The following is a 27,092-nucleotide window of genomic DNA, read 5'->3' on the forward strand; positions in this document are numbered from 1 at the left end:
TCCAAACTTGTGGTGGCTCTGCCTGAAATTCTGTAGGTGAGGTAGCACCATTTCCTCCACCTACCGTGGCTGTGATTGAGTGATGGGGAAGGCATGATTTTAAGTCCTTTATTTTTGGCAGTAGAGGTTAGAAGCTGCTGCACGTAGCAGATTGCAACCTTCCATAAAGCACGTGGGAGCCTGCAAAGTAGGGGCCTGTACAGCAATTTGGATGAGGGACTGTTGGACGGAGGTTGTGCAGGACCCAGACCACATCCAATGCACGTGGCTCAGGCTCGCCCTGGTTCAGTTGGTGTTAAATCACCTTAGTGGTGCTGGGGAGATGTTCTCTCTTCTTCTAAAGACCCATCCAAGCCTGTGCTTTAACTCGCTAGAGTATTTTGACTTACAAAGAGTCTGACGGGGTTTTCACAGAATCAGCCAGGCAAGTGTATCTGGCAGGTGTACCATCATGGAACAGACCCAAAATAGCTTTTGGAGAGCTTGACGTCAGCTATGCTGCTTGCATGTCAATGAATAATATATATATATATATATATATATATATATATATATATATATATATATTCCATGTACATATATATAGGAGGGGAAAAAAAAAACCTCTTCTGAAATGTTTTCTTTGTCTTGTTTATCGGATCAGTGTCATCCGGTGCATGAATACTGGCCAAAGTTATCCCATAAAGACCTTTTAAAGACAAATGATTTCTTTTTTTGAAGCCATGCTGATGCAAAATCAAGGATTGCTTTCTAACTTTCACTCATTTTCTTCAAAACATGTAGTAATTGTATTAGCAAAGAACAATTTAACTTTATTTTCTTTAATACATGTAGATAATTTTCCACAACTGTGGTTTTGGTAGTGTTTTTAGAGCCAGCAAAGACTCAGATTCATATAATAGACTGATATCTCAGCACTTGAGTTGCTTTAAACCTTATTTGCCATGGAAAACCGGTTAATTGATTCAACAGTGTCAATACTGATGTGTACAAGGGGGTGTTAGACTCAGAAGGGGAGGAGAACACAGCAAACAACAGGGAAAATGGGATTTGAAGGTTTGGAGATCTACAGACTAGAAGGCACCTAGGAAAACAGTCTGCAGAAAGGGTAAGGAATCGCTTCCTCCTGGAGAGCTCTGGTGGGATGGAGCAGAGCTGTGAAAGGGTTTTGGGTTGGGTGTTTACAGAACCCAGATGTTGTGTGGGTGGCTTTTAATCCACAATTTCTCAGGTGGAGAGGCATGGTTCAGCTGTGCTGTGGTGGTTGGGTGTGGAGGTGGTTCATCATGGAGAGATGTTGCAGCCTCACTGCTGCTTCTGGTGCTAGGGAAGGCTGGCGTGTGTTGTTGATACAAACACCAAGCCTGGCACCTGCTACTAAAGGTGTGTTTTTTGAGGTGGAAAGCCCAAATTCCAATTTTAGTGTTTTCTCTCAGAGAACCCAACTGTGCCTGTAGATGCAGGTGTGTGTGTGAAGTGGGGAGAGGGTAGTCTCTAAGCTCATGCCAAAGTAGTTTGGCCATGTAGGTCTGATTGTACTCAGTAGTTGCACTGTAGAGGTTCCTACTTACCTTATTCTCGTCCCTTTTACCCCATTTTTCTGGGGTGCAAAGCCCCTAATGGGAATTAGACACCTGGTGTCACTGAGATTGGATAGAAGTTGGGTAATAAACAGCTAAAATGAAGACAAATTTTAACCATAATCCCTGGCCAAGAACTGGAAATTTCTGGTACAAAACATATTTTTTTGGCACAGCAAAAGTTAAATAATTCCAACCCTTTATTGCTTTCTTTTTGGCACTTTTTATAAGACGGAGCATACGAGGAAGAACTGTATCACAAGACTGGTATCCAGGGTGATGCATGATGAAACAGGCAACACAGTCAAGTAAATAGCTTCAGCCCTTAAGATGGAAAGGGAGGGCAGAGAATTGTAGGATTTCTTATATATCACCAAAACAGTGTTTATACTGGTTATGTTTTGCATAATTGAAAAGCCGTGAGACAGTTCACTAGAGAAAAGGACATTTTGAAAAGAGATTAATGGTGTGCGCTCGGGGTTTGGAAGGAGATTATAGTAGTAAAGTTGCTCATGCACTTCTTCAATTTTTCATCCCTTCTCACTCATTCTGGGAAGAGAGGATTCATTTGAATTTTTTCCATAACTAATTTATTTCAGTGTTTTGTTCTGAACAAACTGGATGCTATTTGAAGCGGAAACATGTGTGGACTATTTAATGCCTGCAGGGTAAAACCAACAAGGAACACATGGAAACAATGCTGGTTAGGGACAGTCTTCTTGCAACACTGTTCTCTCCATGGATGTCCTTGTGGTTTAGGATTTTACCCATGCTATTGGAGAGGGGTACTCAACAGCTCTGTTAGGGATTTTTTATTTTGGGTGGTGGTTGCTATTTGGAACATTTATCAAAACGCAATATTGGTGCAAACATCTTTCATCCGGCGCTGGTGTGGTCTCTTCTGCTGCTGTTATTATTTCCTAAAGACTTGCATATGTGGTGGTGGTGGGAATAAATGTTGTGGTTGGGTGGTTTGGCTCTACAGGATGAGTGCCCCGGGGGAAGGAGAGGAAGAGTTTGTGTGTCTGTATTGCAGTATCATCCCTAACCTGTCATGGAGAGTCGTTACCGTGTGATAATTGCTCGGTTATTTAGGCTGAACTGATGGCAGAATAAGATGCCATGTTGCATATCTCACAAGTGGATGGAAAAGTTAAACAATTTCCTTAAAAAACAGAAACATCCAGCCCTAACCAACATAAAAAACCCATCTCTGTACACAGAAAGGCTCCCTTGTTCCGCCTGCCCCAAGTGCAGGAGAAATGCCATCCCAGCCCTGCACAGCACTCACCTACGTGATGCAAACCCTCTGCCCAGACCTGGGGAGAAGGGGCAGATCTCCCATTTCCTGGGCGGGAGATGAGGTTACTGTCTCCCCTCTCCTGCTCTGTTGATGCTGAGAGAGAAGAAGAGGTGGGATCTTCACCCAGCTAGCAGAGCCGAGTGGTTTTTGACATTGTGTTGCCTTCAGCTGTCATTGCTAACATCTCTGTATTAACACAGTTCCTCCTCTTTGTGCAAGCTCCCCCAAATACGTGGCATGTTAGGCTGTTGGTATCTGTCAAAATCAGTGGGAAAAGATCTGATCTAATTAACTTGAGGCTTTTGGGGCAGCTGCATCAAGTGTTTGACCCATAAAGTTTGTAACCTAGAAGTAACCCAAAAGCCTCTTGCAGTCAGGTTCATGCTCCTTGCCTTGGAGATGCCCAATTACACCATCCAACCCCAACAGCCTATAGATGAGATGTGGAAATGGAATACTATTAATGTGATTTCTCTTTCTGTCCACAGTGGGAGCGCCTCTGGTTCCTGATCCTCACCTTGTCCTTCTTCCTGACCCTGGTCTGGTTTTACTTCTGGTGGGAAGTTCGCAATGACTACAATGAAATCAACTGGTGAGCACAGCCTCCATGCTGCGGGGAGGCAAGCCCTTAACTGATCTGGCTGCTATTGTATGCCTCTAAAAGGCTTTTTCAATACCAGGTCGGATGCATTTGGGTCCTTCTGATGGACTTGTTAATGACAAGTAAATGGAAAGCGAGGTGGAGAGAGAGGGCAGAGAGCTGCTCCTGCCCATCTGTGCTGATAGACACAATGTGCTCTCCTATCTCCATTTCTCGGCTGTGAGAGCTTGGGGCAGGTGTGCACCCTGAAACAGCTTGAGAAAACAAAGTGGAGCTGAAATCATGTAGAAGCTTTTTGTATTTCTTTCATTTGTTTGTTTCTATGATTGTCTCTTTTTGGAAGCAGCTGAGCAATCTGGCCAAAACTTTCCACAATATAAATATAAATGAAAAAAATATTCAGCCTGAAGCAGACATGGGTGTGGAAAATTTTGCAATGTTGGAAGAAGCTGTAAAGCTTTCCACGGGAATGTGCTGGGCAGTTTGGGGTATTGCCAACTCCCCCTCAGTGCTGGAAATCATCCTCTCTTTTACCATCTCAGCAGCATCCTAAAACATTTTTATAGTACCTTGGGCTCTGTTCTAACTGAACTGCTTTGACAACATCTTCATGTCAAAAATAATATTTAAACAGAATTTTAAAACACAGCGGGTAGTTGATCTCTTAAATAAACTGCCTGCTTTAGATACTAGAGTTATGTGAGGAAGAATGTTTACTAACTTAATGATGTGAGCTCTCTCCTCCCAGGAGAGTGTTTTTTCTTTGCTCAGACCAACACTCGGAACCGAATCCAATCACTACTGCTCTTGCTGTTTCTAACAAGAACATGAAGAAAATGCTTGATTATTTTTTCATTTTTAAGGCTATTTTGCTAGTCCCCTTTCAGCTTATACCTTCAGGATGCGAACGCTCTTGTTCTGCTCTAGTACAAAGCCAAATTGGTTTTAACTCAAAGTTGAGAAAGGTCTACAAAATCATGTAAAGATGATGAATGCCCTGGAAATGCTGTGAGTGGACAATGAAGCTGTGGTGCTGCAAAGTTTTGGGTTCCCAAATATTAATGTGGGGACGGGAGGAGATGGGGAAGGCTGCTCCATGTACAAAAGAGGTATTTGGGCTTTGGTGCATTTTACTTGCCCTGTGCATACTGGTTGCATGGTATTGGAAGCACTTCTGGCTTGACAGCACTGGAAAAGCAAAAACTATGTGCACAAGAGCCATGGAAAAGTCTCTCTGGATGCCAAATAACAGGGCTACATCTGTCCATTCAAGCATTGTCATTCAGTGCTGAAAATGGGTCAGTGCTTTGCATGCACTGTAACCCCAATTAGACCCCTGCTCCATGCACTGGCACTGGAGGTTGAGGAGAACAGCAGGGTTTCTTAACAACAGCCTGAAATGCTGCAGAAAGGCTGGGAGGGGAGGATGGTAACATGGGGTGAGGTTTTAATTGCAGCTACGTCAGTTGCAGGAAGAGAGGAAACAATTTCCACTGTGGGTCCGTGCAGGCTGAGCCTGCCCCCTTCCCTCCCCACACAGATGGGTGGGCTCCATTAAAAGATGATGGTAATTAGGGGAAAGTTCCCAGCCAGATGGGACACACTGAAGAGATAAAAGCACCATTTCGGTCCCGGCAGAGCTGTGAGCCTGTTGCTGACTGGATACGGCTATCGCTTCTGGGGTCAATGTTCTTTTGATACTTGTTCCTATTGCCTCCCTCTCTGCTCCGTTACCTATTTGCAAGCCATGAACTCTCCCTGACTAGTACAGAATAGAATGGTTCATTTGGCAAGGACCTAAAAGATTAAGTCCAACTGCCTGACCACTTCAGGGCTAACCAAAAGTTAGAGCACATTATTGAGGGCGCTATCCTCATTATTATTTTAAACACTGACAGGCTTGGGGCAACAACCACCTCCCTAAGTCTCTGTCTGACCACCCTCATGGTAAAGAAATTTTTCCATACATCCAGTCTGACCCTCTCTGGTACAACTTTGGGCTGTTCCCATGTGTCCTGCTGTTGGTGACCAGGGAGCAGAGGCCTGCACCTCCCTCTCTGCTTCATCTCCTCTGGGAATTACAGAGCAATGAGGCCACCTCTCAGCCTCCTTTTCTCCAAACTGGACAACCCAGCCTCTTCTCAACCACATGCCCTCCTCTGGATGCATTCAAATATCTTAAAATCCTTTTCATATTTACGTATTTTTGTAATTATATAAGAAGGGCTCTTTGGGGCAAACATAGTCCTTGTGCAAGGTCTAGTGCACTGAGGTGGTGACAGGCTTCATGGAGACCCTGGGACAAGAAATTGCCTTCATATTGGTGTGATGAGCTGCTGAGCTCAGTCGTGCCTCATGAAGCTCATCCTCATGAGCTGCCCTTCATCACATGGTGTACAGATAATACCACTGAGCCTCCTTGGCCTGCCTCATCAAGGCAGGTGAAGGAACATGTCCAGCCAGCCCTTGAAGTAGGACTGTCACCGGTACTAAGCCAGGTTGACTCTGAAGTCCTCCTGAAACCCCAAGAATGAAAACTTCCATCTCTGGGACTTGTTCCAGCTCCACACCACCCCCTGTGAGGAGTTTTTCCAACCTAAACCTCCAAGGGCCATTTCCCATTGTGACAATGTCACCACAAAGAGATTGGTTTCACCATCTTCGCTGCTGTCTGTCAGCGTAGGCAGCAATTAGATCATCTATTAACCTCTTTTCTGTGAGACTAAACAAGTTCAGCTTCCTCAAGCTTTCCTAGGAAGCCTTGTTTCCCAGGTGCCTCTTCACCTTGGTTTGGTAGCTCTCTGTTGGACCTCCTCCAACGTCCTCCTTGAACTGGGAGGCCCCGACCAGGACAGGGTGGTTCTGGTGGCACCTCACCGGTGTTGAGTAGATGGGAGAGCAACCTTCCCTTGGTCTGCTGATCCCTTTCCTCTTAATGCAGCCTGATGTATGGGTTGACTTACAACTGAGGTACCCTGTTGGTTCCCACAACCTTATGTCCTCCATAACCTCAGCATCCTTCTCAGTGTGCTACCCTCTCAGTTTGTTGGGCTGAAATGACACTTGAAACCTGGATTCATTAAGAAGTTCTTCATTTCTTAGCCCACATGTGCAAGGCATTGCTAAATGCTGCTGAACATGTTTATAGGGATGAATTAAGAGGAAGCAGAAACCTACAAGTGACCATAGCAAAGTCTGCCTGAAGTTCAGGCCATGCAGCCAGGGTTCTGTAGTGGATGCACCTGCCTAAGTAGAAACCAAATTGACCTCTTAATTAAATCGTGGTAGTGGTAGGGTTTACCTACATAAATGTGTGTACTTGGCCTTTAAGCTTGTAGAGACTTAAGGGACTATTCTGGGATTGAAATGGGCTTTGGAGAAAGACAAGGTAAAATTATAGCCTGGCATGTATTGCTGCAGGCTTTTAACCTTTTTCTGTGAGGTTTGCTGCCTGAATATGCAATGAGGTCTTTGTCAGTGAAAGCCCTTTGTGTCTCTTAAATGGAGAGTAAAATCTTTTTTTTTTTTTTTTTTTTTTTTTTGCTTTGGGCATTTCCTTTTTTTGTGTCAACATTTTGTTGCATTATACTTCAGATCTGTGCAAGGTCAAAGCCTACATACTGCGACAAAACTCTTGACCTTCATTAACGAGAGATGCAGAAGGTGCTGTAACTTGTGAACCTGGCTGTATTTCCTCTAGAGCAAGACTATAAATTTAGCAATTTTTTTCCCCTTCTTTAGTTCTAGAGATGGTTCATCTGGTTTGTGACTACCATGGAAACAGCATTTTAAAACAGTCATTTGCACATCAAGCGAAGACCTGAAGGCCACTTTGAAGGGGCATCAGAGCAAAATTCAAAATGTACTGAAGCTGAGCTAAGGAAAGTGCTAGTGCTGTCATAAGCAAAGAATGCACAGGAACCTTATTATTATTATTTTTTTTTCTTGGACTCCTAGAGCAGAACCTGAACATAGATTGTGTTTGTCTAGCCCAAAGATTTGCTCTGCAGATCCTTTGTGGGAGTTTTTTTTCTGGGTACAACAAACTGGGGAAGTCATCAGGCCAGAGTTTGTGGCTGATGAATGATGCAAAATTTTTAGTGATGGGAAGGGGGCTGTGGAGGAGGTTGAGTCTTTGAGCTGCTTACATGCAGTATTTGTAGTTTGTTCTAACAAAAAAGTCTTGGCCAGTTCATGAGCTCTCAGTTTTCACATACTGGGGAAGCCCAGTACCTACTGTGTTATGGAATCCCTTATTACATGGATTTACATGGAGGTAATTAACACAAATCCAGTCAACCTAGTGTCGTGGTTTAACCCGACCGGCAGCTAAACACCACGCAGCCGTTCGCTCACCCTCCCCCCTCCCTCTCTGGGACGGGGGAGAGAAATGGAAAGTGAAGCCCGTGAGTTGAGATAAAGACAGTTTAATAAGACAGGAAAAAAAAAAAAAATAACAAAAATAATAATAACAATAATAATAATGATGATACAATGGGGATAATACGAAAGTAATAATAGTATGTACAAACAAGTGATGCACAATGCAATTGCTCACCACCCGCTGACCGATGCCCAGCCTAACCCCGAGCAGTCCGGCCCCCTCCCCCCGGCTAGCCACCCCTATATATTGTTTAGCATGACGTCAGATGGTATGGAATACCCCTTTGGCTAGTTTGGGTCACCTGTCCTGGGTCTGTCCCCTCCCAGCTCTTACTGCACCCCCCAGCCTGCCCGTTGGCAGGACAGAGCAAAGGCTGAGATGTCCTTGGCTTAGTATAAGCACTGCTCTGCAACAATTAAAGCATCGGGGTGTTATCAGCACTCTTCTCATTCTAAGCCAAAACACAGCATTCCACCAGCTACTAGGAAGAAAATTAATTCTGTGCTAACTGAAACCAGGACATCTATCCACCCCTTATTCCATACCATTTATGTCATGCTCAGGTTACACTCTTTTCCATACATTCTAATTAGTCACCTATAGTAATCATGGTAGTGATAACATACAGTATAATATACTATTTAACATGGTGCAATTCAGTTCATGGGCTATTCTCACCCAGTATTAAATCTCCTTGAGGTACACACCGGACCTCTCCGTTCTTTTGCATCACCCACCAAGTATATCCAGGTCCCTGAGCGAAAACAATTCCACGAATAGGTTTGCCTTTTCCTGAGGCAGGAGTAGCCCAGACTGTTTTACCCAGCATATTTTTTACATGCACTACAGGAACTTTATCCCCATCTAAAGTACGTAACAGGTTTGATTGGGCAGGTCCAGCTCGGTTGGTAGATCCCCTAGTATTGACTAACCAGGTGGCCTTTGCCAAATGCGTATCCCAGTTTTTGAACGTCCCAGCGCCCATTGCTTTCAAGGTAGTCTTTAACAGGCCATTGTATCGTTCAACTTTCCCGGAGGCTGGTGCATGATAGGGGATGTGATACACCCATTCAATACCATGTTCTTTGGCCCAAGTGTCTATAAGGTTGTTTCGGAAGTGAGTCCCATTATCTGATTCTATTCTTTCTGGGGTGCCATGTCGCCATAGGACTTGCTTTTCAAGGCCCAGGATGGTGTTCCGGGCGGTAGCATGAGGCACAGGATATGTTTCCAGCCATCCGGTGGTTGCTTCCACCATTGTAAGTACGTGGCGCTTGCCATTGCGAGTTTGAGGGAGTGTGATGTAATCAATCTGCCAGGCCTCTCCATATTTATATTTCAGCCATCGTCCTCCATACCAAAGAGGCTTTGACCGTTTGGCTTGCTTGATTGCAGCACACGTTTCACAGTCATGAATAACCTGTGCTATAGCGTCCATGGTCAAGTCCACCCCTCGATCACGAGCCCATCTGTATGTTGCATCTCTACCTTGATGGCCTGAGGTGTCATGGGCCCATCGGGCTATAAATAATTCACCTTTATGCTGCCAATCCAGGTCCACCTGAGCTACTTCAATCTTAGCAGCCTGATCCACCTGCTGGTTGTTTCGATGTTCTTCAGTAGCCCGATTCTTGGGCACATGAGCATCTACGTGGCGTACTTTCACAGCCAGGTTCTCTACCCGAGCAGCAATATCTTGCCACAATGCAGCAGCCCAGATAGGTTTGCCCCTACGCTGCCAGTTGTTTTGCTTCCATTGCTGTAACCATCCCCACAGGGCATTTGCTACCATCCATGAATCGGTGTAGAGATAGAGAACTGGCCATTTTTCTCGTTCAGCAATGTCTAAAGCCAGCTGAATGGCTTTCACTTCTGCAAACTGACTCGATTCACCTTCTCCCTCAGCAGCTTCTGCAACTCGTCGCGTAGGACTCCATACAGCAGCCTTCCATCTCCGATGCTTCCCCACAATACGACAGGACCCATCAGTGAACAGGGCATATTTCTTTTCATTCTCTGGCAACTGGTTGTACAGTGGGGCTTCTTCAGCACGACCCACCTCCTCCTCTGATGATATCCCAAAGTATTTGCCTTCTGGCCAGTCCATGATCACTTCCAATATTCCTGGGCGACTGGGGTTTCCTATTCGAGCCCGCTGAGTAATCAGTGCAACCCACTTGCTCCATGTAGCATCAGTTGCATGATGCGTAGAGGGGACCCTTCCCTTGAACATCCAGCCTAGTACCGGTAATCGGGGTGCTAGGAGGAGCTGCGCTTCAGTACCGACCACCTCCGAAGCAGATCGAACTCCTTCATATGCTGCCAATATCTCCTTTTCAGTTGGAGTATAGCGGGCCTCAGATCCTCTGTATCCCCGACTCCAAAACCCCAGAGGCCGACCTCGAGTTTCCCCAGGTTCTTTCTGCCAGAGGCTCCAGGTGGGGCCGTTCTCCCCGGCTGCAGTGTAGAGCACATTCTTTACATCTGGTCCTGTTCGAACTGGCCCAAGGGCTACTGCATGGACTATTTCCTGCTTGATTTGTTCAAAGGCTTGTCGTTGTTCAGGGCCCCATTCAAACTCATTCTTCTTGCGAGTTACTTGGTAGAGTGGGTTTACAATCAGACTGTAATTTGGGATGTGCATTCTCCAAAACCCCACAACACCTAGGAAAGTCTGTGTTTCTTTTTTGTTAGTTGGTGGAGACATAGCTGTTATTTTGTTGATCACATCCATTGGGATTTGACGACGTCCATCTTGCCATTTTATTCCTAAAAACTGGATCTCCCGTGCAGGTCCTTTGACTTTATTTTGTTTTATGGCAAAACCGGCTTTCAGAAGGATTTGGACTATTTTCTTCCCTTTCTCGAAAACTTCCTCTGCTGTGTCACCCCACACAATAATGTCATCGATGTACTGCAGGTGTTCAGGAGCTTCCCCCTGCTCTAGTGCAGACTGGATCAGCCCATGGCAAATGGTAGGGCTGTGTTTCCACCCCTGGGGCAGCCTATTCCAAGTATATTGGACTCCCCTCCAAGTGAAGGCAAATTGTGGCCTGCACTCTGCTGCTAGAGGGATGGAGAAAAATGCATTAGCGATATCAATTGTGGCGTACCACTTGGCTGCCTTCGATTCAAGTTCATACTGAAGTTCCAGCATGTCCGGCACTGCAGCACTCAGTGGTGGCGTGACTTCGTTCAAGCCGCGATAGTCCACTGTTAGTCTCCACTCGCCATTAGACTTTCGCACTGGCCATATGGGACTATTGAAAGGTGAATGAGTCTTGCTGATCACTCCTTGGCTCTCCAATTGACGAATTAGCTTATGGATGGGAATCAGGGAGTCTCGGTTGGTGCGATATTGCCGCCGGTGCACAGTTGTGGTAGCAATTGGCACTTGCTGTTCTTCGACCCTCAGCAACCCCACAACAGAGGGGTCCTCTGAGAGACCAGGCAAGGTAGATAATTGTTTAATGCCCTCTGTCTCTAAGGCAGCAATACCAAAAGCCCACCGGAACCCTTTTGGGTCCTTGCAGTATCCTCTTCTAAGATAGTCTATGCCAAGGATACATGGAGCATCCGGACCAGTCACAATGCGGTGCTTTTCCCACTCATTCCCAGTCAGACTCACTTCAGCCTCCAATACAGTCAACTGCTGAGATCCCCCTGTCACTCCACAAATATAGATGGGCTCTGGTCCTTTATAGCTCGATGGCATTATAGTACATTGTGCACCGGTGTCTACTAAAGCCTTATACTTCTGTGCGCGTGATGTGCCAGGCCATCGAATCCACACAGTCCAATAAACTCGATTGTCCCTTTCCTCCCCCTGGCTGGAGGCAGGGCCCCCCTAATCCTGGTCAGAATCTTCCTCGTTTCTGTGTTTGAAGGACTGTCTGCTGGAAGTTGGAGCAGCAAACTTTTCGGAGAATCCCTTTTTCCTGATTGTTTTCTTTTGCAACTCACGTACCCGTGCCTCTAGGGTCGCGGTAGATTTTCCATCCCACTTTCTCATGTCCTCTCCATGGTCTCGTAAGTAAAACCACAGGGTGGCACGGGGTGAGTACCCACCATATCGTCTTCCTTGTGTGGGTGAACGCCTACCCCTGACAGCTGAGACACTGCTTTGTACAGGTGCGAAGGAGAATAATCTCTCTTCAAGTTGGTGAACCTTTTCAGAAAGTTTCTCCCAAGTGTTCTCCTTTGGTCGGTGGGCACTGGTTGGTTCAGGTGGGGAGGACAATAGATTCTCTTCAAGTTGGTGAACCTTTTCAGAAAGTTTCTCCACAGCTGAGACGCAGGCCTGTAAGGAAGAGGAGAGACTTTCTTCGTACTGCCGGAGTTGTTTAGCCGCTTCACCCACTGTGGGTTCCTCATCCTCTTTCCAGGCCATTATTGCCAATGAGCTGGCATATGATGATGGTGCACTCCGTACAAACTTCCGCCACATGGGTCGTGTACACTTGACTTCATCTGGATCTGTGGATGTTTGATTGAGGTCTGGATCCTCATAAATCACTTCCCGTACGGCTAATTCCCTCAGGTACTGGATTCCCTTCTCCATAGTGGTCCACTTGCCTGGTAGACATAAAATATCTTCCTTGAAGGGATACCTTTCCCTCACAGCTGAGAGGAGACGCCTCCAGAGGCTGGTGGGTCGTGCTCCATCTGCAATTGCTTTGTCAATGCCGGCGTCTCGAGCAAGGGATCCCAGCCGCTTGGCTTCCCTGCCGTCTAATTCCACACAATTGGCTCCAGAGTCCCAGCACCGGAGCAGCCAGGTGACAAGCTGCTCACCTATACAGCGACCAAAATCTTTTCGCACATCTCGTAGCTCGCGCTCGTTTAGGCTTCGGGTAGTTACTGTTGCTCTTTCGGCATCCTCATCTTCCTCCTCCTGAATCCTTGACGGCCCAGCGTCGTCATCATCTTCGTCATCTCTATACTTAGTTTTGGCAGAAGCCTTACCTGGATTGGCAGAAGACTCTCTGCGTTCTAAACGACTTGAATTTCTGTACCATATTTTCACCTTCTCTACAGGGGCAGCTTGCACTGCTACTGCTCGTTTCTCTGACTTTGTTACAGGGTCTGCCACAGGGGTTGGAATGCCCTCTGCAGGGTCAACTTGCACTGCTACAGCTCGTTTCTCTGACACGGCCACAGGAGCTGGAGCAGTTGCAGGAACCGGAGCTGTAGCGGCTACAGGAGCTGGAGCTGGAGCTGGAGCAGTTGCAGGAGCTGGGACTGGAGCAGCAGTAGGAGCTGGAGCTGGAGCGGCTTCAGGAGCTGGAGCTGGAGCGGCTTCAGAAGCTGGGACTGGAGCAGTTGCAGGAACTGGGACTGGAGTAGCGGCCGGAGCTGGAACTGGAGCGACTGCAGGAACTGGGACTGGAGTAGCGGCCGGAGCTGGAACTGGAGCGACTGCAGGAGCTGGGACTGGAGCGGCTGCAGGAGCTGGGACTGGAGCGGCTGCAGGAGCTGGGACTGGAGCGGCTGCAGGAGCTGGGACTGGAGCGGCTGCAGGAGCTGGGACTGGAGCGGCTGCAGAATCCACCGTAGGGGTCACAGTGGCCGTTGGATCTGTCACAGGGTTTGGAGTGGCCGCAGGGTCTGTCACTAAGTTGACAGCAGTATCAATGGCAGCTCGATAGGCATGAGCCAGGCCCCAGCACGTTACAATGATTTGTGTTACTTTGGAACTGCCAGAATCATTACACCTTTTTTTCAAGCATTCTGCCAGTTTTTGAGGATTTTGCCATTGTTCAGGGGTGAATTTCCAACACACTGGGGGTGCCAACTGCTCTAGATGCCTGCCCATATCCACCCATACTCCCTGCCACCCACAACTATACTGCCTCCGGGCAGATCTCCGGATGAGCTTCATAAGTAGTTGTTTAACTTTAAGCAGAATCTGAAGTGCATTCATGAGGCAGAACAACAAGACTATGGTATTCTGAGTATTCCAGAAATATTCAATATCTTGGAGAGCTATTGTAACAAGCTCAGGGGATAAGAGGGTGGTGAAGGAGGAAGGCAGAGTGACCCAGGAGGATACAGGGGTGGTGAAGGAGAAAGGGAGAGTAAGCAAGTAAGGAAAAATATCCTCCCCTTTCCCCTCCACAGATTGACTCTCTAATGGAGAAAAACAATAGGTATAATTGCTAATAGTTCCCAAGATGCTGTTTCCAAAGTACAGAGTCCACGATGTTACTGAGTATAAATACCAAGTTAGAGTCATGACCAGATATCTTATCGTCTCATAAGCCATTGCTATAACACTTAGTACCATAATGGTCTGAAACCAGGGCCCGGAGAGGAGAAACAACACTACAGAGAGCAAATACGGAAAATAATGTACTATAATACTCAATTTGGAAAACAGGCGCAGCAGAGTTGTGATTAAAGCAATCAGCATCATGACAAGTGACTATTAAGCAGGTCTAATCCTTACACCAATTTTAGTTTAACACACTCTGATCAGATCTGCCGTTATCTCAACCTTTCGGGCCCCACGTTGGGCGCCAAAAAGACTGTCGTGGTTTAACCCGACCGGCAGCTAAACACCACGCAGCCGTTCGCTCACCCTCCCCCCTCCCTCTCTGGGACGGGGGAGAGAAATGGAAAGTGAAGCCCGTGAGTTGAGATAAAGACAGTTTAATAAGACAGGAAAAAAAAAAAAAATAACAAAAATAATAATAACAATAATAATAATGATGATACAATGGGGATAATACGAAAGTAATAATAGTATGTACAAACAAGTGATGCACAATGCAATTGCTCACCACCCGCTGACCGATGCCCAGCCTAACCCCGAGCAGTCCGGCCCCCTCCCCCCGGCTAGCCACCCCTATATATTGTTTAGCATGACGTCAGATGGTATGGAATACCCCTTTGGCTAGTTTGGGTCACCTGTCCTGGGTCTGTCCCCTCCCAGCTCTTACTGCACCCCCCAGCCTGCCCGTTGGCAGGACAGAGCAAAGGCTGAGATGTCCTTGGCTTAGTATAAGCACTGCTCTGCAACAATTAAAGCATCGGGGTGTTATCAGCACTCTTCTCATTCTAAGCCAAAACACAGCATTCCACCAGCTACTAGGAAGAAAATTAATTCTGTGCTAACTGAAACCAGGACACCTAGTGATGTCTTTTTCTAAAAATTCACTGGAAAACACTTTAGTCCAGGTCAGACTTGAACTCTCAGAAGTTTCAAGAAGTGTTCTGGGATTTGGCTGCCTCTCTGCTGGTGCAGTGGGACCTGGCTACTTTTGGGATGTTCTCTGCTTATTTTAATGGGAGCCCGATTGAATGTATAGGACTCCATGGTGGCCCTAGATAACATTGGTGCACGAAATAAAGGGAAGACTGAGGATCCTGCAAGTGTCTGGCCTGCTGTGGTGAAAAGGTGATGCTTCAAGAAAAACGTGCAAAAGCATCCCAAAACATGATTTAAAAAACAAAACAAACTAACAAAAAAAAAAAAACACAGATTTTGTTCTTTGTGATTCATATGGCTGCTCTTTTAAGGGTGTTTTCTTCTGCCTCCTTCCTCCAGGCCTCACTGAAGTATAGCTACAGCTGCATGCAGTGGTGTCTGTCTCCTCTTTTAAACACCGTAGTGCGTGAGACTGAGGGTCACGTCAGTTCTGGGGATGCTGTTTTATAAAACTAATCCCTATGGTGTTCGTTTCAGCTTTTTGACAGCTCCTGCTCAGGTTCTTTGAGCTCAGTCTCAGTTGCTTTGCCATCTTGGCTGTTTTTTTCAGGGAGGAGAAGGGGGTCCTTTTGGACACTGACAGAAGCACCAATTTTGGTAGGCATGTGTCTGGAGTACCATGGAAACATGCACGTGCTATAATTGTATTATCAGTAGTGCATGGGGATATGAAGAGTTCTCAAAAGCCTTTGCACCCCAAAATCCTGTTGGTTATACCAGCTTTTGTCTGGGAGGTAGGGATGGGGAAGAAGGGGCACCTCTATTTTGGGGAGGATGCTGTTCCCTGGGGCTGTATTTACATCAGCTTTTCTGGACAGTCTTCTAGGCCAGGGACAGTACAGGACTTAGTCTGTCATGAGTTTTTCTACAGCTTTGCCGTAATGTGCTTTAATGACTCTCCAGTCCATCTCCAGGATAGCTTTACTGGGAAGTGTATTGCTATTTAAATGCAAATTTGACATTTGAGACCCACTGCTGGGCACAAGGGACTGTCTCTGGCAGTGCTGCCAGTAATGGACTGCTTCACCTGATGCTGCTGTTCACAAAGCTCTTCTTGTGCTGTGGCTTCGTGAACGTGATGGAGAGAGGCAGGCTGCTGAGCCAGATCTGCCCTCTGAAGTATAGGGTTGGGAAACCTGATAACTGAGAACAGAGAGGGTGCCTGGGTGAATGCAGGAGAGGAGAGGACAAAAATCAGCTTCAGCAGGAGAACAAAGCCTGCCAAGCAGCAGAGAGCTGGTAGGGATTGAGCACTGCAATTCCAGCAGCTAAGGCAGGGAACAAGCATGGGCTTCTCTGGTTTTAGAGCCGTTCTGGAAAAAAATATGGCCTCTGTTTTTTGTTCTGCTACACCTCAGTGAGATGGCAAGTCTTCTGTGTGTTCTCAGGGGAACTGAAGGAAATTTGCTTGTGAGTGATGGTCTAGAGGAACCAGAGAAGCTGTTTTGGAGATAAATGCTTTGGAGATAGACCTGTAGGATGCAGAAAAGGATTTAAGAGCTCTCGTGGACACCAAGATGAACATGAGAAAGCCATGTGCTCTTGCTGTGAAGAAAGTTAACAGAATTCTTGGCTGCGCGAGGCAAAGTGTTGCCAGCAGATCAAGGGAGGTGATCCTTCCCCTATGCTCAGCACTGCTGAGGCTGCACCTGGAGTGCTGGGTCCAGTCCTGTGGCTGCCCCTTGCAAAGATTGGATCGTGGAGCCATCGAATGGCTCATCTCTTACATAGCTTTAAGGTAACCAGAAGGGCTGGGACAAGGGAACTCGCTGGGCCAAGAACCCCCATGGCATCCTTCAGGCTTTGCGGACAGACCCTTGAGTTGGTTGGAGAAAATCAGAAGGATGTGGATCCTCTTCCAGCCTCATTTTGGGAAGCTCCAAGCCCACTTCTTGACCATCTCCACTCTTGCAGGATTGGACTTTCTCTCCAGACCACTGGAATAAAAGGCACTGTCTCCGATACACACAGAAGATCCAATTTCTTCCATCACCTTATCCCTCTGCAAAGAGTTAGTGCCTTGAGTACAAAGCACAGTTAAGTGCAGCAAGACTTTTCTTCCCCTGTCCTTGATACCATCTCTATATTGTGTTTATTACTTTGTGAACACACCGGACAGCTTTGGTCTTATTGTTTAGGCAAACAACAGCAAATATAAGGATACTTTTCTCTTGTTTATAGGGAATATTTTTCTGAAAACTCATCCTGTATGTTGTTTTTTTTTTTTTTTTTTTTTTTTTTCCCCGAGTAACAATGTTGCTGTGTTTGATATAATTGTCGGATTCCTCTTTGCAGAGTTAATTTCCCACGAGGGATCAAAGCACAAAAGCTGCTTTTTTGTTTTACTTTTCAGAATGATTTGTGCTTTTTTTGCTGCCTATCCGTGCAGTAGAAGCTGAAAGGCCCATTTTCTACAGACTTGTCTAATCCTAGTGGCGTTGCTATGTCGTTGAGTCCCTTAATCTCTATTTCATATTTACCTTTCAGGTTTTTATATAACCGAATGGGATATTGGAGTGACTGGTCCATTCCAATACTTGTAACGACTGCTGCTGGCTTTACATACATTACAGTGTTATTGGTGAGTACAACACCATTTGCTGAAGGTCTTTGCATTTGTTTTTAAAAAAAGGGCACGAGCTTCTTACCCTATCTACAACTTGAGCAATTTTTCTTTCGGAAGGAATTTCTTTCTCCTCTCTCCCTCAGCCTTCAGTTGCCTAAAATAAAGTGAAAAATGTGTGGTCTCTGACCCCAGCTGATTAAGTGCAAAGTTAGACACCCTGGAACAGCCTTGTCCCATGTGGGATTTCCAGGAGCTGTGCACCCAAGGACCAGACTCTCCAACTCCATGCTTCTTGGAGGTCGAAGTCTCTTCATCCCCATCCCTTCCATTTAGAAGGACCTGGGTGTTGCCCGCTGGACCATCCCCACCCCAACCCTGCTTTCTGACGGAGCTCATTTGGCTGTATTTTGGGGGTGGGTGGTGTGTTCTTGCATGTGCCAGCACTGAATGGCCTTGACGTGCTGGTGTCTGACTCTTGTGTTCTTCTTTCCAGATACTAGCACTATGTCACATAGCTGTGGGACAGCAGATGAACCTGCACTGGCTTCACAAGGTAAATGGATCTTCCAAGCTCAAAAGCAAGCAGGGTCTCAACGACAAGGGTGCTGAATGGGGTACTCACTGTCATGTTTTGGGGAAAAATTATAGTCTTTAGATGTCTGTGGTGCTTGTCCCCATCTTGGAGGACTGAGAAAATTATGCAGCAGTGGCAATCAAAGCCTGGGGACAAGGATTTTTTTCTATGTTTGGGGAAATGCTTTGAGGTCCCTGTTGACAGAGGGCCCACTTTTGGAGATTGAGAACTGTTTCATTAAGGCAACCTGAATTTGGTCTTGGCTCATCATGGAGCTCTGCTATGAACCTTTTATGCTCCTTTCCATGCTGAACCCAGCCCCAGAGGAGAGGCTGGGTGGATGTGAAGCTGTTCAGGATGTGGTTGGAGCCAGTGACTGAGGAACAGCTTTGGAGATGATGTAGGTGTTAGGGCTGAGGGTGCACAATGTGCAGGTTGGAGCTTGCTGAAACCCAAGGAGGTCCCAATTTGCATTTAAATCAGTTTGAAAAAGATTTCTGAGAAATGTAAGAGAAGATACAGATCTGGTGTTTGGAACACAGAAGGGGAGAGGAAGGGTTGCTAGCAAGCTGCAGAGAGAGGCAGTGCCAAAGAAAATGGCTTGGCAGGATTAAATTGTAACTGGCAATTTGCTAATAGGTAATTAAGGGACCTGTCCTCAATCTGCCAATATGCAGCTCCTCCTGAAACCAGTTCTGCATATGAAAGGTCTTGCAGGATCGGAGCATGAGCAGATGTACCTTCCCCTTGGACAGGGAGAGCACAGACATCCCCTCCTTCTTTTTTTTTTTTTTTTTATTTTTTATTTTTTTTTAATTGATTTAGAAATGATAGAAATGGTGCTTCCTCAGGAGGAGGGAAGGATGCGCTGCAAAGAGGGGGTGGAGGCCGTCTGACTGGTGCTGGAAAATAAGTTGTTGATCCTTGAGTCTAACATATGTTTCCTCATCGGGGGAGACGGTATTTTCAGACACGCTCCAGGTGGCTGGTGGGCTTGGATGAGCAAGTCCAGAAGAGGAATGTGTTGGAGATGCATCAGTTCTTGCCTACAGAAACCCACCCTTCCTTCCCGTTGAAAAAAATCACCTTTCAGAACAATTAAGACATCTTGCTCTGTCACTCTTCCCTTCCCCACACCACCTTCATTGAGATTTCCAGGAAGGGAGAGACAAGAGGCTGGAATAAGTTAATATTCTCCCTGTAACCGCGCTGAAATGCCTTCAAAACCAAATTAAAGCGGGTGGCAAAGGCCGATATGTGCAGACAGCACGATTCCTTCCAACTTTCTCCTGTGCAGAAAGAGCTGAGGATTGTAGGATGAGCTGGAGCTGCACAGGGAAGAAGTGATAAATCTGAGCTGACGGGAGAAGAAGATGATGAAATGGAGATGGACTTGTGGTCTGACAGCACTGTGCTGCACAGAGCAGCAACATCGTGGGCAATTTGGTGTGTTCTGAGGAAATCCAGTGGGCGAAATCTAGTTGGCAAATTTTTTTTATTTGCCACTGGGTTGGAAGTTCAGCTTTGGGGGATAAAAATGGATGAAAAGTGGATTGGATCGTGATGTGTGCTGGTGTTAGGCTGTGGCAGCGGGCCCAGAGGTCTGACCGCAGGATGGAGGAGCAGAATGACTGTTACATGTAAGCCCCATGGCAAAATACAATTGTTTTTGCATTGCTTTGTGCTTTGGTTACTCGGAGCCCTTAATGAGGAGAACTCTTGAAATAGTGTGGCTCAGCAGGGAGCTGGGAGTGTCTTTTAAATGGGCAAGTACACTCAGAGATGCGTAGTACGTGGTTTGCAAGCAGCGTTTTGGTTTGTAAGTCCTTTTCAGTGGGGAGCAGCCAGATCTTGTGGCCCCATGTGCTTGGCTCATGTTCCCCCGAAGGTGGAGGCTGAGGGTAAAGCACTGCTGTCCCATGGACATCTGCTGTGCTGTTGGCAGATCCCTGGGGGAAGCCAGGAGAGGAATGGCAGGAGTGCTAAACTGCTAAAAGAAATCCTGTCCTTGTGTACCAAGCTGATTTCTGTAAATGTTTGAGGATGCGCGGTGTTTATTTGTCTAGGGTATTAAGAAAACCTGAAATTAGCCTAGAGATGTCCTGTATGAACTAGATGATCAATTCATTGCTGTGTATCAGCTGGCCTTTTCTGCCTGAGTCTCCTGCATGGATTTCAGATGTAGACAGTGTGTGGGATGGGGAGGCAGAGCAGCAGCATCCTTTGGATCCAGCAGGCACGCAGCACAGCAGAGGCTGAGATACCAGACGGAGAGGCGGAGGATGGCGAACTATTTTTTGACAGACAGCCCAGATTTAGTCCCTCGGATCTTTACAGGAGGAGTTATTTCTGAGGCAGATTGTGGTGAACTTTTTACCTTCAGAATGGAGGCGACGTTTCCTTTCTGATGGCTCTGCTCAGACTTCTGAGGGTTTCCACGTGGAGATGGCAGGGAGGGCTAGGGGAGGTTGCTGATGGACTGGGGCTCATCCTGCCACTTCATTTCAGCCACTGCATCATCCAGAGCCTCTTCTCATGCTGTATTATCTGTTATCCCTGCTCTGTCAATGTGGCTTGGATGCTGACCACACAACTCTTTCCATTTCAAACCCAAGTGAAGTCACATCCATGCACAAAGTTGTGCTGAACCATCGCAGGGATGACCACTTGGTGATGGGGATGCACAGCCTTGCTTTGCACGTTCACCCTTTGCTGAAGGGCAATTTTCATTGTCTGCCTGGAGTGTCCAAGGTTTATTCCTGAAAGGAACTGTTGGAGAGGCAAGCTGGGTGAAATCCAGCAATCCCCCATAGCACTGGTGCATCACAGGCCCACAGGACTCTGGCAGAGCCCACTCTCTATTTAAACTGCCATTTGTTAAATGCAAAAAGTTCTCTTTCTCCATTTCTCTATCTGTAAAACTGCTATAATAACAATGCAAAGGCTCCAGTAAGTAAATACTCTCACATTTGCTGCAGATTGGCCTGATGACGACCTTGATAACTACCGTGGTGACCATGTCATCGATAGCACAGCTTTGGGACGACGAATGGGAGATGGTATTTATTTCACTGCAAGTAAGTTGCGTGCAGGGATGTTTCTCTGGGTGGGGACAAAAGCGATCACTCTGTTTCCATCCCCTGGGCTCTCTCCTTTAAAATCAAACCAGGGCTTGGCTGCAGGGTTAGAGGTGGGAAATTCTGAAGCTGGGGGCGACTCGGAGCTGCTGGAGGGTGAGAGCGATTCCACTTGGAAAAATCCATGATCTTGGTGTGGGCAGCAGTGCTCAGGGCATGGTGTCCACTTCTGGAGTGTCTCTGGCTGTTCCCAGTGCCGTGGGAGTGATCCCCGGATTTATTTTTGCCTAGTGTATAAGTGTGTATATATCTAAAAAATAATGGAACTTCTGTGCTTGAGTCCTTTTTTAAGAAAGACTTGTGGTATGCTGCAGGGCTGTTTAGAGGAAAATAGTTAAGAAATGAATTTCTTGATAGACTCGCTCTCTCTTCCTTCTTTTCTCTTCCTCAAAAAGTTATATGAAAAATATTTTGTCCATGAAAGGCTTGAGGTTTTACTGGTGATTACTGCTTCTTGTTTGGTAGTATGCAAATATGGGGGGAAAAATAGCCTTCACGCAAGTGACTAACGTTTCTCAGAAGTGTTTCCCTTTTTTTCCTTGCTTTTTAAAGATATAGGCAGGCAGTTGGAGAGCAGAAGCATGACTCAGAGGGCCTATCTCAAACTTTCTCTCATGATGATGCTCCATGGCGAAGTCCAGTCCAACACATTCAGTTGGACAACAAGGAATTTAAAACTCAGTTGGCACCAAGAGCCTTACCGAAAATGGTGCGGTGTTTAAGGGTCCTGTATCAAATATTATTTATCAAATTTAAGGGTCCTGTATCAAATATTATTTATCAAATTATCAAATATTGAGATATTATGGGGTGAGCTGTTTCCATAGAATGGGGGTTAGAACTTTCCTCCATTTTCTTCATAGTGGTTTGAATGCTAAAGGCTACAGTGGGATTTGGAAGAAGAGATCCAAAACAGATGCACTAGACTGAAGCAGAAATATTGCAAAATCCAACTCAAAATGGAATCGTCTGATGTCCTATGGAGCCTGCAAGATGAGTGAATTTGGAGGGTGTTGGGATGTTTAATCATTTTTTTCTCTCCTATTCTCGTGTCCTGCAGGCCACAGCCCCTTTCCTGCACATAGGAGCGCTTGCGGCGGTCACAGCCCTGTCGTGGTTGATAGCTGGGCAGTTTGCACGAACAGAGAAAGCCAGTGAGTACCCGCTGGACATCTCTTCTTTCACCCTGTAGACCACTTCTGTGCTTGTGTGGTGGTCAGGGGCTGGTGGGTGGCCACCATGGTGGTGAATCCAGCCAGCAGAAGCCAGGGCTGGCCCCTCCGGGTTCCCTTCCAAGGTGGTAAGCAACCTCCAGCTCAGCTGTGCTGGGGAAGTGGATGTTTACAGAGAAAACAGGCCGAAGCTGGTCTGGGAATGCACCCAGATCCCATAGCTGATGCTTAGCTGTTGGAACAACAGCCCAGTTGGAGGTGGCAGGACCGTTCTCAACAATGTAATGAATAAAAGCACCTAGACTTCCCCTAATCCGCATTACAATACATAATTGCATCCTCTCCAGATAACGTGCAATGTTCTACGTGGTTTAGTGAGTGACACTGGTAGGAGGATGGTTGGACCAGATGAACTTGAAGGTCTTTTCCAACCTTTCTGATTCTACATTTCTAAGTGCTGCTTGAAAGCCTCACTACCTGAGCAGAGATCTGACCCCCTGGTGGTTAGGTGCTTCTGAAATATGTGAGATGTTGAAGGTCACGCTTAACCCAGCTCTTCTGGTTGATGAGCCCGTCCACGGAAACAAGTTCTTCTCATTTCCCCTTCCCCACCTCATTGCCAGGGGCTCTCCCAAGCCTGGACTGTTCCTTCAGGTTTCCTTGGGAAATAAGTTGCTCCTTCTGTACCCACAGGGCTTTTTTTCCTAAGGGTGTCTGTGGATGTCCTCAGACACTTGTGCCAGCTGCAGAACAATGATTTTAATTGGTATTTAACCTGTAGGAAAATACAAGCCCTGGAAGGATTTGGCAGCACTTGTGAAAGGCTTCCAAGAAGTGGCTGTTCAACATGAAGAAGTGATGTCTGGAGATGGTGACTGGAGATTGAAAGATTTTGATATCCAGAGAGACCTTTCAAAGAAAGAATTGTTCTGCCTTAATTTATAAATATGCCAAAAGAGCTGAACCTGGTTCTTCTTAAATACTTCCTAGCATGTAATTAGGCTGCCAGTTGGGGGAGGATTTGTGGTTGCACCTAGAGCAGAGACTGCATATGCTCCTGAATTCTTCATACCTTTCCTCTTGCAGTTGCATTCCCTGAATTATTTTAATATATAGGTTAGGAAGCTGTTTTGCTTCTCTTCTTCTGTTCCTGATTTCTTTTTTAATTTTTGAAAGAAGACCATGCATCTCACCTGTATCATTGGCTCTTAAAACTCCCCGTTTCTTTCAGGTTCATTTTACTTATGAAAAATATACGAATGAGTTCACATACTTCTTGGTGCAGATATGTTTGACATGGTGGTGTTGAAAAAAAAAGTGAAATCTCTGAGAACATACAGCTCCTTATAATGGGAAAATAGTATTTCACTCAATAATAACCTTTTGGAAATAATTGGTGCAGCTAGAGTCATTGCTGCAACAGTATGTTCTTGGTCTTCCTTTAAGGCATCTGATACTCTTTGGCATTTGGCTTTTTTTTTTTTTTTTTCCCTTGAGTAAATTGCTTCCCCCCCCCCCCTTTTAGTCTTCTGAATTAAAAAATTAACATCTAGGTGTTTTTCAGATCTGCAGAATTAATACTTCTTGAATGACTCTAGTGGTTTAACAAATAAAATAATTGCAGGTTGTTCTCAAAGCTTGTTTCTGAGGTCAGATAAAGAACAGTGAACTCAAAGCAGGAGGAGTAGAGAAAGAAGGCTTGCATCAAAAACTGTCATTGGGACTTTTCATGTTGCACAAAATGGGAGATCTGTCCTGCTTGCTTAGCTTGGGTGGTCACCAGGGGACCTTCTTCCAAACAGACTATCTAATTGCCAAGGTACAGAATCACAGAATCATTTAGGTTGGAAGAGACCTCCAAGATCACCTAGTCCAACCCATGACCTAACACTAACAAGTCCTCCACAAAACCATATCACTAAGCTCAACATCTAAACGTCTTTTAAATACCTCCAGGGATGGTGACTCAACCACTTCCCTGGGCAGCCCATGTTAACAGCAAGTACTTTGTATTTAATTTTTTTTTTTTTTTTGGTGTGTGCATTGTCTCAATTGCCCTGAATGCACAGTTGGGTGTAGTTTTTATGGATCATTTTTATAACGATGCATGTTGGGGCATCATTTCCTTGAACCTGCAGGCAATGATCAAGAGATAATTCAAGCCCATGCATTTCTTTGGTCTGAATCTGAGCTGCTTAATCCCTAAACTGCAGTGACATGAAGGAAGGGACCAGATTCTTTGCACAGCCTGGGACTTTTCAAAATCAGCCCGATTGCCGGCAAGCCTGGCTGGTGTGTGGTGTTCCTAGGGTGCACAGCAACTGGGATCACCTCCTATGTCCTTCTGGTGGTTTTGATGCCAGTAACTCAAGCCATTCACATCCTTGAGTGCTCTGTGGGTGATTGACATCTCTGCCAGAGAGAGGAGGAAAAATTATCTGGCAAAGTTACTAGTGTTACATCCTGGCTTGTAGGAACATGCATGAACAAGGCTGTTAGATGCTGGACTCAAAAAGAAGTTGATTTGTGTGTTGAAACCAGATCAGTTGTGGTCAGGACCATAGCTGGGTTGGGCTGACCTTCGCCTTTAAAAAAAACAAAACCAACCTTTTCCTACCTTGTGTTCATTACAAATATATGTTTAATTTTTTTTTTTTGAGGCTTTCCCTAAAGTTCCAAAGCCTTAAGGAGTTAAAAAAAAAAATGTTAAAAGAACAGAGAACCAAAAAGCAACTTTTGCTTTAATACCTGTGTATTCAATTAAATCTAAATATCTTGGCAGTTCAAAGGTGCCTGCTGTTCTTTGTAAGGAATATGCATTTGCTGTGGACAAGGGGTGCTTGTGTTGTGCTGTCAGCACCTTTGAAAGATTCCCAGGCACTGTGAGAAGTCTGTAATGCAGCTGCTTGCAGAGACCCCGGGGAGTGCAGCACCATCACAATTCAAATGTGCCCATCGTAATTAGTAAAACATCACTGCAAATGAACTCGGTTCTACTGGCAGAAGTTGTTAAAGTGCCTTTACCCTGGCTGAAACAGGTGGTGGTGGTGAATGATCAGTATAAACCCAGGTGATGTGAAGTGCACCATGGTGCCACGACTTGCAGATATTATTTATTTTATTATTATTTATTAATTTACTATATTTACTATTATTTAGCGAGTGCCCTGTTCCTGCTGTCGGGCAGGGCAAAACTTGGTGCTGGCCTGCCTGTAGGGCTAGAAATAATCAGGTTTGGGGCTGTATGGCAGGGGCTTTTAAGCAGTTTTAATTTTTGTTTCTCCAGTGTAAATTGAAATCACAGAATCATAGAATCTCCTGAGTTGGAAGGGACCCATAAAGATCATCGAGTCCTACTCCTGGCTCCACACAGGTCTACCTAAAATTGGGTACCAAATGAAACCTCCCACAGAACTTGACTAGTCCAAACAGATTTTCTTTTATAACATATTATGTTTTTCCCTAAACAAGGACCCTGTTGTTCTAGGGGCAGTGGCTGCAGACTGGTCTCCCCTCTGGAGGAGGAGGAAGGTCTTTTGACTTCGCTCTTGTAGTAGGATGAGTTCATGACCAATGTCCTCACCATCTTTCTCTTTCCACTCCAGCTTCGCAGATGCTGATGTTCACTGCATACCTTGCGGTCGTAGTTGCACTTTACCTCGTCCCCCTCACCATCTCGTCCCCTTGCATCATGGAGAAGAAGGCTCTGGGCCCAAAGCCAGCCATCATAGGTCACCGTGGAGCACCAATGGTGAGTGGCTTCACATTAGTCGTGCTGTGGTGCCTGCCTAAAATATGATACTGGACCTGTTGATCTCCAGACTGCTCTCAGGAAAATATATATGGCACTTGGAGGCAGCCCTCCTGGCTAGAATTACTGTGGGGTGGGTATAGCAGGACATGAACCCAGAGTCAAAGCATGGCCTGGCTGTGCTGGATGCCTTACAAGCAAAAGGACAGTCCTTGCCTTGTTCAGGGGGTTCTGTGCCATTGCATTTCTCTGTGTGTTGGTTCTTCCCTTTGTCTGGGTGTTGTTTATTTTTTTTTTTACTTTATTTTATTTTTTTCCTCTGCTGGCTTGGCTTTTGAGCTGCAGCAGAAATTTGTGACTTTTAGATCTTCAGGCTTGGGCTTTGTGTCCTTTGCAGGACCTCACCAGTAATGATTAAATTCAACTCCCAGCAAGATGCCTTGTGTATGTGGTAATCTGCAGAAACAAAAAAACAAGGGAGCTGTGCTTGACCCTACATGACTGCACTGTACTCTTGCAGTGCAGATCATCGTGAGACAGAGGGAGGTGATGAAACAGTCCAGTCACCTGTCTCTGGGCAGACCTTAAAGTCGTAATCCTTTCTCCTCCAACATTTCTGGTCATGTCCAGGCTAAAGATGGGCTTGTTGGCGTGGGCACAGCTCTGGGCTTAGATGACGCTCTCCTGTGGTTTTTGGATATACTGGTCTGGGACTGAAATTTGTGTGCTTCTGTTCCTGGGCCTCCATTTCTCTCTGCTGGTTAATTGATCTCATACAAGATGGCACACTGCAGTGTTGCCACTGGCCTTGCAA

At 46.0% G+C, this 27,092-nt stretch overlaps 1 protein-coding gene across 1 annotated transcript in view; it reads left to right on the top strand.

Annotated features, from left to right (window-relative positions):
• GDPD5 (glycerophosphodiester phosphodiesterase domain containing 5) overlaps positions 1-27,092 on the top strand; it is a 107,556-nt gene that overhangs the window by 51,746 nt on the left and 28,718 nt on the right. The window contains exons 2-7 of the mRNA XM_084281550.1: positions 3,372-3,475; positions 17,566-17,659; positions 18,138-18,197; positions 21,197-21,295; positions 22,416-22,509; positions 26,133-26,278. Of these exons, the coding sequence (XP_084137676.1) occupies positions 3,372-3,475; positions 17,566-17,659; positions 18,138-18,197; positions 21,197-21,295; positions 22,416-22,509; positions 26,133-26,278 (597 nt within the window). The remainder of the gene's footprint in view (positions 1-3,371; positions 3,476-17,565; positions 17,660-18,137; positions 18,198-21,196; positions 21,296-22,415; positions 22,510-26,132; positions 26,279-27,092) is intronic.

This window comes from Netta rufina (assembly GCF_964035555.1).
Source record: "Netta rufina genome assembly, chromosome: 1".
In the NCBI taxonomy this organism is placed as follows: Eukaryota; Metazoa; Chordata; class Aves; order Anseriformes; family Anatidae; genus Netta; species Netta rufina.